This window comes from Mastigoproctus giganteus, chromosome 2 (genome assembly GCF_048544385.1).
Source record: "Mastigoproctus giganteus isolate SK-2022 chromosome 2, ASM4854438v1, whole genome shotgun sequence".
NCBI lineage: Eukaryota > Metazoa > Arthropoda > Arachnida > Uropygi > Thelyphonidae > Mastigoproctus > Mastigoproctus giganteus.
In genome coordinates, this window is record NC_143576.1 from 251,564,408 (window position 1) to 251,580,709 (window position 16,302).

A 16,302-nucleotide genomic window follows, 5' to 3' on the forward strand; every position below is an offset into this window, starting at 1 on the left:
CTAGACAAGACTTCAGTTATAGCTCGGACACAGCATGGTTCTGTTAAGGGAAAGTCTTGCCTGACCAATTTGATTGCATACTATGATGCAGTCAAAAAAGAACTGGATGAAGGGAATAACTTTGATATTATATACTTGGATCTTAGAAAGGCTTTTGATACTGTTGCACATGGAAGACTGCTGCACAAATTGGAGCAGTGTGGCATTGGAGGCAAATTGCTGCTAGGGATAAAGGGGTGCTTCGGGGGAGAAGACAGAGAGTGGTAATCAATGGACACTGCTCATCGTGGACTAATGTTATTAGTGGAGTCCCTCAGGGTTCAGTGTTGGGTCCATTACTGTTTTCTGTATTTATAAATGATATTGATGATGGTATATCAAGCTTAATGTTCAAGTTTGCAGACGATACAAAGGTTGGCAGGGTTGTCAAGGACACTACTGACACTATGCTGCTGCAACAGGATCTGGAAAGGTTGAGCAGATGGGCTGAGAGGTGGCAAATGAAGTTTAACATTGACAAATGTAAAGTACTACATATGGGAAACAGCAACCCGAGAGCAACGTATCAACTCTCTGGTACTACACTGACAGTGGTAGAGAATGAAAAGGACCTGGGGTTAATTGTGCAGGCAGATATGAAGTTCTCTGAGCAGTGCAGACGGGATGCAAGAGTAGCTCATGGTGCGTTGTCAGTGATATACAGGAATTTTTCTAGCAGGGATAAGGAGGCGATTATTCCCTTGTATAAGGCAATAGTCAGGCCACACCTTGAGTACTGTATACAGGTCTGGAAACCTCATTTCAAGAAGGATATAGAGCTGCTGGAACGAGTACAGAGAAGGGCAACAAGATTAGTGAATGGAACAAATGGGTACTCTTACGAAGAAAGGCTTAAGTTTTGCAAATTACAGTGTCTGGAGACTAGGCCCCAGCGAGGTGATCTGATAGATGTGTATAAAGTCTTGAATGGTTTGAGCATGCTCAATGCTGATGGGATTCTTCCTCTTGCTTAGAATAATCACCTGAGAGGGCATAAATTCAAATTGAGGAAAGACAGATGTAAGATAGCCGTGCAGAAATTTTCCTTTAGCCAGCGGATAGTTGGTTGGTGGAACAGACTTCCATCCCTTGCCGTGGAAGTTGATAGCCTAAATAAATTTAAGGCTCAGCTGGATGGGTATTTTGAACGAACGGAGGGGTGAAGTTGTTGTTGTTATTTGGTTTTTAGGAGCATTAGCAACTAAGGCCAAATTGCTCCAGGATATGCAGTGGTCATTCTCTGACCTTTCCGCATCCTCTGTATTTGGTGGTGACGGGCTCAAACCCCGGTCTAATCAAGAAGCATTACACTGCTGCTCTTTCTCACCTGGCTACGGAGGTGCCAAGAGGAAGGGGTGAAGTGGAAGTGAGTTTTTTTTTTTTTAATTTTGGCTGATGCTGCATAAGCCTGCTTTCTTGCATCATATGCCTCTCCTAATGCTAATGCTAACTTAATATGATGTTTAGAAGTAATTCCATGGGCAAGAACTAGATTTATGAATGATATGCATTTCAGTGTTGTTTTATAGCAAAATTTATATTATACATAAGATCCCAAATACCCTAAAAAGTAAAATATGTGGCAAGTATTTTGGACAGGCCATGTTACTGGCCTTCATGCATACCAACATTTAAATCTGCTGATTAATAAAGATGAGAAAAGCTGTGAATGCCGACATGCTTGTTTTTAGAACTAGTTCTTGGATAATACCAATTATAAAGTGTGGAAAATTAATAAATGCAAATCATAATCCAAACACATGAAATGAAACGATAGGTGCTGAAGTCACATAACCTTAATTCAGTCATGGATTGAGCTATAGGGCAAACATCAAGTAGTGATTTTGATTCTCTTTAAGTGGATCATATTTGTATGCAAGCCACGAAAAAATGGATGCCACATACTGTATTTGTACAATCCGGTAGGACAACCAGAATAAACAATCTCCTCAGTAGACAGGAAAACAAATGTAATATACTCTTCCTGTTGTGTGTGTTTATATGCCTGTATGCATTCTGAATAGCATAATTCCTATAACCTACTAAACAGCCATAGGCTTTTAACTATTCGGCATAAATACCTGTAAGCAGCATATTCAAGCCAACAACTTGAACCAGAGGAATTGATGAGAAAGCATTTGCATGGTACAGCAAACTGCTTTTAAACTTCATTTCGAGGCATCAATAAATATACACCATTCATTACAATTGTGTTCAATGCCCAGTTTGTTCAGACCACCAATATCTTTACAGAAACACACACTGTTGTCCATATATTTTGTAATATTTTGAAAACACTGACATTTTCAGTACACTATAATTTAGTTCCTGCTTCAAGTAACTTCCGCTGTTGTAACCTAGAACCAAGGAGTTCTGCTTGAACTACATCACTAACTAAGTCAGTCACTTCTTTCTTAATTAAGTATAACAGTAATTTTTCTGGTTCTTAGTCCAAATCTGTTTAAGTGGATAGTCCAGTAAAGTCTACAGCACAAGAATCCTCTGGACATCCTTGTTATAGTAGTAGTGGCATGTGATGCAAGAAAGCAAGTGCATGAGCTTATGCAGCATCAGCCAAAAAAAAAAAAAAAAAAAAACGCACCATTCCTTCCAAATGCCTGTCCACTTCCTCCTTAAATTTATTTAACCTATCAACTTCCACGACAGCTGGAAGTTTGTTCCAGCAATTAACCACCCGCTGGCTAAAGGCAAATTTCCGCACATCTATTCTACATCTGTCTTTTCTTAATTTGAATTTCTGCCCCCTTAGGTTCGTAATCTGGACAAGTGGAAGGATCCCATCAGAATTCAGCATGCTCAACCCATTCAAGGCCTTATACACCTCAATCAGATCACCGTGCAGGTGCCTAGTCTCTAGCCACTGCAATTTGCAGAATTTAAGCCTCTCTTGGGAAGAGAGGCTTAAATTCTTCATTCCCCTCACCAATCTTGTTGCTCTTCTCTGTACACGCTCAAGCAAATCTAGATCCTTCCTAAAATGAGGCCCCCAGACCTGTACACAGTACTCAAGGCATGGCCTGACCATTGCCTTATACAGAGGGACAATCACCTCCTTTTCCCTGCTAGCAAAATTTCTATATATCATTGACAAAACCCCATGACTGCCCTGGCAGCCTGTCTGCATTGCTCCACTTCTTAGCCCATCTGCCCAAATTATCTAGATCCTGTTGCAGTAGCACACTGCCATTAACAACCCTGCCAACCTTTGTTTCATCTGAAAACTTCGACATTAAGCCTGATATACCTTCATCAATATCATTGATAAATATACAAAACAACAGAGGACCCAACACCGAACCCTGTGGGACTCCACTAATAACATTAGTCCATGAAGAACAGCACCCATTAATTACCACCCTCTGTCTTCTCCCACTCAACCATCCTTTTATCCATTGTAGCAACTTACCCTTAATACCATTCTGCTCCAATTTGTACAATAGTCTTCCATGCGCAACAGTGTCAAAAGCTTTCCTGAAATCCAAATATATGATATCAAAATTATTTTTTGCATCCAGTTCCTTTGTAACCGTGTTATGCAGAAATAGCAATTGTTAATGTGGTTGTGTGGTTCTTGCCGTACCAGAGGAATGGCAAAAGGCATGGTTAATCACATCCTCCAATTTTTGGTGTAGGTAAAAGAGCACATGTGGAACAAGTTTTGTCCTGATCTCCAATCTTGCAACCAAAATACAAAGAATATGCTATTTAGTAATACTCTAAATTTTCTTCCTCTGAGTTTTTTTTTTTTTTTGTAAACCATCCACACATGAGCAGAAATTGTCAGAGTGATTCAGAAACTTCTTTTGCTTGTGCATAAACATTTTAACGATACAGTGCTAGGCAAAAACACAAAAGAAACAAACAATATGCAACAAATACACAGATAAAATGTACACGTACTCACACTACAACTGTTTTTCAATTACTGGAAGCAAGTGGTGGAAGGCAGACAAACAAAGTTGAACATGTTAACCCTCCCTGCAGTTGCTGCCATCTGTGAGCACATGTAAGCAGTGTTATTTGCAGGTACTTCACTAGATCAGTGTCATATCTACTTCCCTAAATTGAAGTAAGACATGTGTCATGGGTAAACACAAAAAACCTATATATGTAGAAAATGTGATGTGAAATTGAGAATTATTTATAAAATCTATGCATAAAAATTCACTGAAAACAGCTGATATATTACTTGTGCAAATTATTCCAAGCATGGCTTTTCTCTCATTTGGAATTACAGCAATCTCTATTCCATCAGTGGTTTCAATGGAAACATGATGTTTGGAATTTTGGGATAGCAGCATTAGCTGTAGCTTAATGTAGGAAGTTACATCAGCAATGGATTGTTCAACATAAAGCCTAACTAAAAGAGCTTGTGCAAAATAGCCATCCCAGTTTGCCTTGTCAAACTTCCATATGAATTATCTTCAATATATACAAATAATTAGGAAGTGATCACTGTGTATGAAGTCATTCATTAACAGCCATGTCATACTTGGGAAAAAAAAAAAAAAAAAGACTGTGAACAGGTTTATACGTCAATCGCAGAAACAGAACCTGTGGGGAAGTGAATACAGGTAGAAGATCAAGAGTTGAGTAGAGTTAGACTGTTATTGTCCAAGAATGTTTCAATCAATTTGCTCCATCTCCACTGTAGAGAACTCCTACAATAGATGGTGGCCATTGAAGTCATCAAAAAGACAAAGTGGAGGTGGGAGTTGCAACTGATGTGTTCTGAATAAGGAGAGGTGGTGAAATATAAATGGAAACTAGGGTAATTGATGTACCAATTGCAACATGAGCCACTACAGCTTCTAGAATAATTTGTAACTGGATGTGGTTTGAGGGTATATTTTGGTGAAACTTGAGATGACACAAATGTTTCCTGCAAGCATACTCCTATCAGATAGAACTGAATGAGCAAATCTAGTCACCTGAACGACTGCTCAGTCCTCTGCAGTTCCACTACATTGAGCATTATTTAGGTTATTTGTGGAAGACTGATCTGATTGCTTTTGCAAGTGAAGCATTTCTGCTGGTCTTGTTCGGGGTTTTTTTTTTTTTTTTTTTAGGAATGCACAACTAAAATCTATAGTGTCATTTGCACAGAGTTCTAATACAGGTTCCTTATTACCTGAAAGTTCATCCATTTCCACACTGTTGGGTGACAATTTAGTTTTTGTTTGCCTTTAGCATTTCATTTTAATGTGTTGTGCAAGACCAAGAAAGTATTGGTGGTGATGATTATTAGAGCATTAGTAGCTTCACTGGTTTTAGTTTGAGGCATGTCTTTTTTTTTTGGAGATTGATAATGTAGTTTTACCCAGTTAGGTAGCAAGGTGTAGCAAGGCAGAACTGATGCACCACTTCAGCTGCAGCTGAAGGATAGCTTTGAGTGTGAGAAGCACAGGAATAACTAGGAATGCTTATATTTTTTGCAAAGGAGGATCACAGGCTGACACAAGTAATTATAGACCTGTGAGCTTAACTTCTGTTCCAGGAAAATTAATGGAGGCACTGGTTAAAGAAGCACTGCAGGATCATTTAGACAAGACTTCAGTTATAGCTCAGACACAGCATGGTTTTGTTAAGGGGAAGTCTTGCCTGACCAATTTGATTGGATACTATGATGCAGTCACAAAAGATCTGGATGCAGGGAATAGCTTTGATATTATATACTTGGATCTTAGAAAGGCTTTTGATACTGTTGCACATGGAAGACTGCTACACAAATTGGAGCAGTGTGACACTGGAGGCAAATTGCTGCTATGGATAAAGGGGTGGTTGAGGGGGAGAAGACAGAGAGTGGTAATCAATGGACACTGCTCATCGTGGACTAATGTTATTAGTGGAGTCCCTCAGGGCTCAGTGTTGGGTCCATTATTGTTTTCTGTATTTATAAATGATATGGATGATGGTATATCAAGCTTAATGTCCAAGTTTGCAAAGGTTGGCAGGGTTGTCAAGGACACTACTGACACTATGCTGCTGCAACAGGATCTGGAAAGGTTGAGCAGATGGGCTGTGAGGTGGCAAATGAAGTTTAACATTGACAAATGTAAAGTACTACACATGGGAAACAGCAACCCCAGAGCAACATATCAACTCTGTGGTACTACACTGACAGTGGTAGAGAATGAAAGGGACTTGGGGGTGGTTGTACAGGCAGATATGAAGTTCTCTGAGCAGAGCAGACGGGATGCAAGAGTAGCTCATGGAGTATTGTCAATGATATACAGGAATTTTTCCAGCAGGGATAAGGAGGTGATTATTCCCTTGTATAAGGCAATGGTCAGGCCACACCTAGAGTACTGTATACAGGTCTGGAGGCCTCATTTCAAGAAGGATGTAGAGCTGCTGGAACGAGTACAGAGAAGGGCAACAAGATTAGTGAATGGAACAAAGGGGTACTCTTACGAAGAAAGGCTTAAGTTTTGCAAATTAGTGTCTGGAGACTAGGCACCAGCGAGGTGATCTGATAGAGGTGTATAAAGCCTTGAATGGTTTGAGCATGCTCAATGCTGATGGGATTCTTCCTCTAGCTTAGAATAATCACCTGAGAGGGCATAAATTCAAATTGAGGAAAGACAGATGTAGGATAGACGTGCGGAAATTTGCCTTTAGCCAGCGGGTGGTTGGTTGGTGGAACAGACTTCCATCCCTTGTAGTGGAGGTTGATAGCCTAAATAAGTTTAAGGCTCAGCTGGACAGGTATTTTGAACGAACAGAGGGGTGAAGTGGAAGTGGGTTTTTTTTTTTTTTTTTTTTTGGCTGATGCTGCATAAGCTTGCTTTCTTGCATCAAATGCCTCTACTAATGCTAATGCTAAGCACAGGAATAACTAGGAATGCTTAACATAACTTGTCTGTGTCTCAGGAAAATGACTATGTTCCATTGTTATATTTTTCAATTTTCTTTCCATTTCTCTATAATTCACATGCTTTAGAAAAGGTTGGGTGGCTTCATTTGCAATTTTGCCAAACAGGAGTTGAGGCCAAACAATCTGCTTGAGTATGCTCCTCAGAACCACAAATGGGATAAATGGTATCAGGTTGGCATGCTTGCTAGGAATGGCTGTATTTCTGGAATTTGAAATAATGAACGGATTCAGAATAAAACTGAATTCAACGGTTTAAATAGCCATCTTTAATTGTGGATTTAATCTACGGGAGTGCACTAATACACGCTCTTTGAGTAGACCAGGGTTCAAGCCCCTGACTACTAAATACTGTCGATCTGCCAACCCGCACTGGACTAGCGTGGCAGATTATGGTCCATTTCCCTCAGCATGAATTGTTGAGGAGGCTTCCATCCTGCAGTGGATTGATAATGGCTGCAGTTTACTTTTTTTACTAAAATTTAAAATGATGGATCTGGTTGGAATGATATTACCGTCTTTTTAAGTCATGATACATTTAGCATTTATAATCTTTTGATTACTGAGTTCCTGAACTAATTCTCCTCATAGGCTATAAGCAGGTTTCAATCTGTGATGAAACTTTTAGAAGAGTTCAAGGTGTTGTGGGAGTAATGGATATTAGCAGCCCACCAGAGGTTATCTTTAGCAGTCATTCAGAATACTTTTGAGGTGGCTGTTTCAATCAGTAGATCTCTATACCAGAAGCATTTCACTATTTTTGGTGATCCAACAATAGATTCCAGGTATTTTTTGAATCAAGAAAGGTGATAACTTATCCACAGATTTGGTGGATAGAGAGTAATACCACCAGAAAGGATGGTACATTGTGACTCTGCATTTGTATTCAAATGCCTTTCAAGGATGACTAATTCATGTGAGATGACTTAATTTTGTGCTTGAAGGCTCTAAAGGTAGAAAAGGTCCTTGAGGTTTGTCTTTACCACCTAGGTTACCAGTTCTGCTATGGAGAGGCAGGAGGATGATTTTAGTCTAATGCTGGAGTGCCACTAAGTGGTCAAGCAGCTGAAAAGGTTAATTGGATTAAAGTTAATAACTAACAAGTATACTAAGAAAAAGCAAAGTAAATTTCCTTTCTGAGTTCTACCTGTGATTGTAAATACAGAACTGCTTAAGGGGGACTAAAAAAAGAAAGACAACTAAACTAAACTAGAACTGTATTCATTTTAGGAAAATGTGCTATATGAATCACAGAAGGTGATTGACACCTGGGACAGAATTTGATAAAATCAAATCAAGGAATACATAAGTAGATGCAGAGGGTATTGTTACATCAAAAAACTAAGGTCAGATTTCATTTACAAATCACTTTAAAAATGTTTTTTTAAGATTTTTTTTTTCATTCTTTTTAAAATTATGATTTGATTTTTGACAATTTTACCCTAGTGCTGGGTAATAAAGTCAATATAAGAACATATGCATACTTTAAAGCATTTTATGTAAAAGTTAATTTTTACAAAATTTCAAAATTACATGAAAAATGACTGTGATGGACACTGCCCATGTGTGGCAAACACTGCTGAAAGGGATAATAGTTTCTATTATTAATAACAGTTTATAGAAAGTGCAATATGCAGTTTTACATGAATACAGCTTTCTTAGATAAATATATCTGTATTCTTGATCATGTGAATACTGTTATATATCAAGATCAGGTTCTGATTATCCTTACTTCAAAGTTTGGTGAGTAATGATAAAATTTCAGTAGGCTAGGGTAATACCAATGAAATCTCAGATGTTAACACAGTTTAATTCTCCCATCAATTGCTTCACCAACTATAAAAATATGAAATGTTGCTATTGTAGCTGTTTCAAGACTTACTGATCTCTCATCAATTAATGAGTGGTCTCAGTGAATTTCAGATGACTTAAGATGTGGCATAAAGTGAAAACTTCAATTATTTCAATATATCAAAAATTATATTGTCTATAAAATAAATTAGTAAACTAAGGACTATCTTTTGTTTCATGCATTCTGAAGTCAATTATTTCTCATGGTCTTAATATTCAAAGTAGCAGTTATTAAAAAAAAAGTTGTAATGTAAACATCATCCTTATAATGCAGCTATTTTACAATCCTTCTTTAGACCCTAGTTGATGTGATCACTTTATCACATGTAACCTTTTTTTTTTTTAAATTAAAATAAAACCTGACTCCCATGTTTGAATTCAGTCTTTAGAAAAAAAATATAAAACACAGAGAAACAGAGAAATTCTCACAAATATCATCCACATACACACAATACACATCATAAATACAGTTACAAAAATTAATAGCAGCACCTTCTATTATAGATTTCTGAATAGTTATCACTTTCTCCACTAATAAGGGTAATAAATTCTTGTGGTCTTGTTGTATTCATTCCTGCACAGTATACTTTAAAATATCTTCCTCTTATATATAAATCATATTCGCCATCTTTATGAGTATTAGTCCTTTGCTGAATATCTGTACAACTGATAGGAGGACCTATATAGAATGCAAGATGTAAGTATATATTAAATCACAGAATAATTTCCATATTAGTTAAAGAACAAATAAAAACAGTTAGTATTTTAAAATAAGTAGCATATCTGCATTTTTTCATAAAACAGGTGAGAAGTCAGTCTTATTGGCAGACAAAAACACCTCTTTGCCTTTCTTTAATGTTAAGAAAATAGACTAATTACTCATTTAGAATAAAATACAAGCATTTAAATACTGAGTAAGCAGGCCACAAAATGATAAATATAATTATATACACACATTACAGACATTCCTGAAGTGTGTGTGTGGGTGTTGTACACTGAGTGATCGCTGAATTATGACCACCCCTACGAAAACTGAATGCGACCCGCTGACCAGGTGAGGTACGAGAGTGCAGAATTAGTCGACCTATGTATTCAGTGGTTAGTAGGTAGTAAAATTCCGAGCGTGATGGGTAAAAGGAAGGATTTATCAGACTTTGATAAATGGACAGATTGTGGGTGCTCGATGAGCTGGTGCCTCAATTTCTCAAACAGCTGAACTGGTGGGCTGTTCGAGAGCTGCCATAGTTAAAGTGTACCAGGACTGGCATCAAAATGATCAAACAATGATCCAATGACAAAACTGCAAAGGTCAGAGAAAGGTTGATGTTAGAGGTGGGTGCCAGGTCCCACGACTTGTACAGGCGAACAGACGCAGCACTGTTGAAGAGTTGACAACCCAATACAAAATGGGCCAACCCGGAACAATATCAGGCATGACTATGCATCACATGCTTGCATGTATGGGCTATACCAACAGATGACTCCTACGGCATCCTCTCCTAATCAAGGTTCATCAGCGTAAAAGACTCACCTGGTGCAAAAAGCATGCAAGCTGGATGTTAGAAGACTGGAAGGTCGGATGAGTCACGTTATTTACTTGACTATTTGGCATCAACAACATGAGGCTCTTGATCCATCATGCATGGTATCTAAAGTGCAGGCCGGTGGAGGCGGTTTTATGGGGTGGGGCATGTTTCACTGGCAGGAACTCGGACCAGTGGTGTAACCAGTATGGGGCTAATGGGGCTGCAGCTCCCCTCTGAGCCTATACTGTACTCTGATATTTTTACTTTGTACTACTATTTTCCATATTTCAAAACACTATTCCAATTTCAATTTAATTACTATTTGACAACACCGCACAAATAAAAGTTCAACTATGTCCCTTACTGTACTGAAGTTATCAGCTTGAGCTCCGAGCACTTTTGCCCCCGTGCATCTGACTTTTGTGGCTTTTGTTCAGTTGGTTCAACTGTAAATATGCATAATAAGTAGGTAGGCTAATACCTAACAAGATTTTCGACTTAGTTGTAAAGTGACAGCAGTGCAATTTGCAGCTTTTGTCTGTATGTGTTTCTTTGGTGTAGTTACAATTTGTGTTTCTGTGAAAATTTATAATCATGGATAAATTTAATTGCAAGAGGCGAAAAATAGAAAGGAGGTAATTATATTTTAAATTGGTGTATAATTTAAATTGGTAGTGGAAAATGAAAAAGACCTGGGGGTAATTATATAATCAGATATTAAGTTCTCTGAGCAATGCAGAGAGGCTGCCAGGACAGCTCAAGGGGTTTTGTCAATGATATACAGAAACTTTGTTAGCAGGGATACAGAGGTGATCATCTCATTGCATAAGGCAATGGTTAGTCCAAATCTTCAGTCATCATCATCATCCATTTTCAATCCACTGCAGGATGAAGGCCTTTCCAGTTCCTTCTGTTTTGTGTAATGGCCATCCATTTACTACCCAAAAACTCATGAATTTCATTTGTCCATCTCCATCATTGTCTTCCAGGGTTTCTTCTAGCTCCTCTTGGGTACCATTCTGTTATTTTCTCAGTCCATCTGTCATCATGTCTTCAAGCTGTGTCCTGCCCAAGACCATTTTAGTTCTTTAGTTTTGATAATAATGTCCTTTACTTGAGTTTGCTGCCTAATCCATGTGTTTCTCTTCTTATCTAACAGTATGATTCCCAATATAAATCATTCCATTCTTCGCTGGGTAGTTCTCAGCTTCTCTTCCATTCTTTTGGTGAGTGCCCAAGTTTCACTTCCACAGGTCATGGTGGGGAGTATACATTGGTTCATTATTTTACGTTTCAAACAAACTGGGATATTGCTCCTCAGTATGTGACTATATTTCCTATCCATCTAAAATTTATTCTTCTCTTGACTTCCAGCCATTTATCATTATTACAGCTGATGACTTGTCCCAGATAAGTATATGAATCCACCTTTTCAATTACTGCTCCTTCAATCATTATATCCCTTTATATGGCATACTTGTTCATCATTACTTTTGTTTTAGTCAAATTCATCTTTAGTCCAAAATCCTTACTAACTCTGCATAACTGATTAACATTTTCCTCTAATTCTTTGGGATCATGGCTCACGACCACAATGTCATCTGCAAAACGTAAGTGGTTTAGGCACTCTCCATTCACATTTACTCCTTTCTGCGACCAGTCTAATATTCTGAAAGCTTCCTCAAGGGCAGCAGTAAACAGCTTCAGAGATATTTTGTCTCCTTGTCGAACTCCTTTCTCAATTTTAAATTTGCTACTGTCTTTGTCTAGCCTAATAAAGGAGGCAGCATTCTCGTATATTTTCTCCAAAATCATAATACATGGGGTATCTATGCCTTGTCTTTCCAGTGCCCGAAACATTGCCTTATGGAGTCAAATGCCTTTTCATAATCCACAAATGCCAGGCATAATGGTGTTTTATGTTCATTTGCTTTCTCCATTAGCTGTGATATTACGTGAAGGTGATCCATAGTTGAGAATCCTGTCCTAAAGCCAGCTTGCTCTTTCAGTTGATTCTCATCAAGTATTCTTTCTAATCTGTTAGTGATGAACCTTGTGAACAACTTGTAGATGTGGGATAACAAGCTAATTGGTCTATAATTTCCAATTTATTTCCTTTCTTATGGCAAAACTATGATTGCATTATTCCACTCCTTGGGAGTCACACCTTTTCTAATGCATTTTGTGAAGAGTCTTGCCAGTTTTTGTGCCATGTCTCTTCCTCCCAATTTTAGCAACTCTACATTTCATCTTCCCCTGGGGCTTTCTGATTCTTCATTTTCTTCAATGCATGTTCTACCTCATCAGGAAGGATGTTGAGTATGTCATATGTATTACCAATTTGTGATCCATCTTCACCACTGTGATCCATCTTCCCCACAATAATTCCTCGCTCCTTGTATAATTCTCTATTTGAATTATGCCTTCTCTGCTATTTATAAGTACTCCATCGCTATTCTTCAGTTTCAGTATCATTTGTCTTTCTGTATTACTGCTCATGGCTGCTGATTTAAGTCCTTTGTTTTCCCTTAATGCTTGTTCTACTTTTCTTGTGTTAAATCTTCTTATGTCCTCACTGAGTCTCTTTCTAATGGCCTTGCATAACTCAGTATACTTAATTTTATCCTTCTCAGTGTTTACCTTGCTCTTTATTTGTCTTCTTCGGTTCATCATGACAAGTGTTTCTTGACTGATTTTTTTCTTCTTTGGATTTCTTTTTACCTATAGGTTTCTTGGGCTTTTTCACTTTCAGAAAGTTGTAATATTCCTCGTTGATATCTTGGTCCTGAGCCGTCTGGAGAAGCTCAAACTTGTTCTCAAGTTCCCGTACATACTGCTTTTTCTTCTCTTCTGTTATCTCAAAGACTTTGTATTATTTACTCGAGTCAGTTTTTTTCTTTCTTTTCTTACATCTATATCAAGTGTGCACCTTACCATTTTGTGATCACTTCCAACATCTACCTTGTTCATGGACAGTAACATCATTCATGATATATCTTCTCTTAGTGAGGGTGAAGTCTATTTCATTAGTTGTTAATCCATTTGGGCTCTTCCTTGTCCACGTTTGTTTGTTTGTTTGTTTTTGGTTTTTTATTGGCGCATTGGCAGCTGTGGCCATAATGCGCCAAGACTATGCAATATTTAAAAGTTTAAATTCTCGGTGACCTAATTAGTTAGGTCACCATGTCCAGATAAATAATAACAAATATATAAAAATTAAATCAATAAAGAGATAACAATAACAAATTTTAAATACAATTAAAAACTTTTATTGATTTAAAATAGCTAAAAACAGCAGACACGTTGTCATTGTCGGATAAAATCTGACTGAGTGTATAAGGCTCAGTCAGATGACTAAAAGCGGTAAAACGGGTGCTGCTAAAATCTGGACAGTCAATTAAAAGGTGTCTAATCGTTAGGATTGTGCCACAGGACACACACATAGGAGGGTCATCAGCCCTCAGCAAAAACGAATGAGTTAAATGACTGTGTCCTATGCGGGTCCGGGCAAGAACAACTTCCTCCTTACGATTCCTGCGCAGACTAGACTGCCACGGTTCAATTACAGGTTTTATATGATATAACTTATTCGCAGTCTGTCTATTCCACGAATCCTGCCATTGGGAATGTATCTTTTGATGTATTATTTGCCTGTAGTCTGTATAGGGGACTAACAGGCAGTGGTCATTATTGGGAATTGCTGATTTGGCTGCGGCGTCAGCCAAATCATTTCCCCTAATCCCAATGTGGCTAGGAATCCAGCAGAAGCGGATATCATATTCACGTTCATGGAGAACGTGAATCTTCTGCTGAATGCTAGACAGAACTGGATGAGAATTATATCTCACAGATATTAAAGCCTGTAACACGCTGAGAGCGTCGGTATACAAAATGAACCGTTGGTATTGGCATTCACTAATGTGATCCAAGGCTAACTCTATAGCGTGCAGCTCTGCAGTAAATATGCTGCATTCAGAGGGAATCTGCTCCGATGTAGTGCTGTCTGTAAAGACAGCAGCAGATCCCACATATGATTCTGACTTCGACCCGTCTGTGTAGACTGGCGCGAAGTCAGAATGTTCAGCTCGGTGTGCTGAAAAAAGCTGCAGGTAGACAGACGATGGAGTGTCCGACTTTCCCCAATTTCGAAGGGACAAGTCACATGCCGGGACATGAGCATGCCAGAGTGGAAGGGGTTGCTTTGGTGTTTGGGCAACCCTGTCTACCTTTATATTAAGTTCTTTGAGTAGCTCTTGGACACGAATACCAAAAGGACGATTGGCAGTCTTACGGGTGTTGTACAAATTTTCCCATCGTGGCTCAAAAACGGTTAGCCACGTAGGGTGGTCTGGCAGGGATTTCAGTTTTAGAGCGTAGTTTAGAGACAACTGCTTACGTCGAAGCAATAATGGCGGTTCGTTTGCTTCGACGTATAAGCTCTGGACAGGAGATGTGCGATATGCTCCAATAGCGGTACGGAGAGCCAGATGATGGACAGGATCGAGCCAACGAAGTACACTGTCTCTGGCCGAATTGTATACCAGGGACCCGTAATCCAGTCTGGATCGTACAAGTGCACGATAGATGCGTAGTAGGGTGCATCGATCCGCACCCCAAGATGTTGAGGAAAGAGAGCGCAGAATATTTAGCCCTCTTGTGCACTTTGTGCGGAGTTGACGGATGTGATCCAGAAAGGTCAGCTTTTTATCGAATACGAGTCCCAAGAATTTTGTGTCCGCTGCTATTGGAATTACATTTTGTCCGAGCTTTAATTCAGGCTCAGGATGAAGATTACGCTTACGACAAAAGTGTACGCAAACGGTCTTCTCCGGCGAGAACCTGAAGCCATTAGCAAGAGCCCAGGAGTTGAGGCGATCAATAACTTTCTGCAGTTGTCTTTCAATAACCCTCATGTTGCATGACTGACAAAATATGCTAAAGTCATCAACATAGAGGGCACAGTTTACAGTTGGAGGAAGTTGTTCTGTGATGGAATTCACTTTGATGGCAAAAAGCGTGACACTTAATACTGATCCTTGTGGTACTCCCTCCTCTTGGCTGAAGGAACGAGAGAGTGAGGATCCCACACGAACTTGGAAAGATCGATTGGCTAAAAAGTTTTTAATAAAAATGGGGAGTTGCCCCCTAAGGCCAAGGCTATGCAGATCTTTTAAGATGCCAAATCTCCAAGTTGTGTCATACGCTTTCTCCATGTCAAAGAACACCGACACCAAGTGTTCACGTTTTAGGAAAGCATCCCGGATGGATGCTTCCAATCTAATAAGATGGTCCAAAGTGGACCGGTTCCTTCGGAAGCCGCACTGTATGTTGGAGAGAAGGTCATTTGATTCTAAGTACCATATTAAACGAGAATTAACCATTCTCTCCAGGATTTTGCACAGACAGCTAGTCAGAGCAATAGGACGATAGTTGGTGGTGACTTTTGGATCCTTTCCTGGCTTAGGGAAGGCAAGAACGATTGCCTTTCTCCAGGAATCCGGAAACTGCCCTTCAGTAAAGATTCTGTTATACAGAAGGAGCAGACAATCCATAGATTTTGGTGAAAGATGTTTAATCATGTCATAATGGATGCCATCTGGTCCAACAGCACTTGCTTTGGAAAGAGCGAGGGCTCTTTTCAGTTCCTGAATAGTAAAATCCCCGTTGTAGGGATAGAGGCCCTTGGACTTAAAATTAAGTGCTTCTCTTTCCAGTTTATGTTTCAGGACCAGGAACTCTGGGGAGTACGAGGATGTTGCGGAGATGTTAGAGAATGTTTCCCCAAGAGCATTGGCTATTGCAGTTGGATCTGCAACAGCGCATCCATTATAATCTAAGATTGAAGAAGGGTGGGATGTATATTTTCCCTTCATTTTCCGGATTTTATCCCAGACTACCTTAGAGTTGGTAGACTGGTTAATAGATGATGTAAAACGGATCCACGATTCCTTTTGGCTCTGACGACGGATGTAGCGTGCTTTGGCTCGTGCA

At 39.1% G+C, this 16,302-nt stretch overlaps 1 protein-coding gene across 1 annotated transcript in view; it reads right to left on the minus strand.

The window, feature by feature from the left end:
- LOC150090379 (A disintegrin and metalloproteinase with thrombospondin motifs 9-like) overlaps window positions 1–16,302 on the minus strand; it is a 514,590-nt gene that overhangs the window by 48,630 nt on the left and 449,658 nt on the right. The window contains exon 32 of the mRNA XM_090369090.1: window positions 9,278–9,464. Coding sequence (XP_090225216.1) covers window positions 9,278–9,464 — 187 coding nt within the window. The remainder of the gene's footprint in view (window positions 1–9,277; window positions 9,465–16,302) is intronic.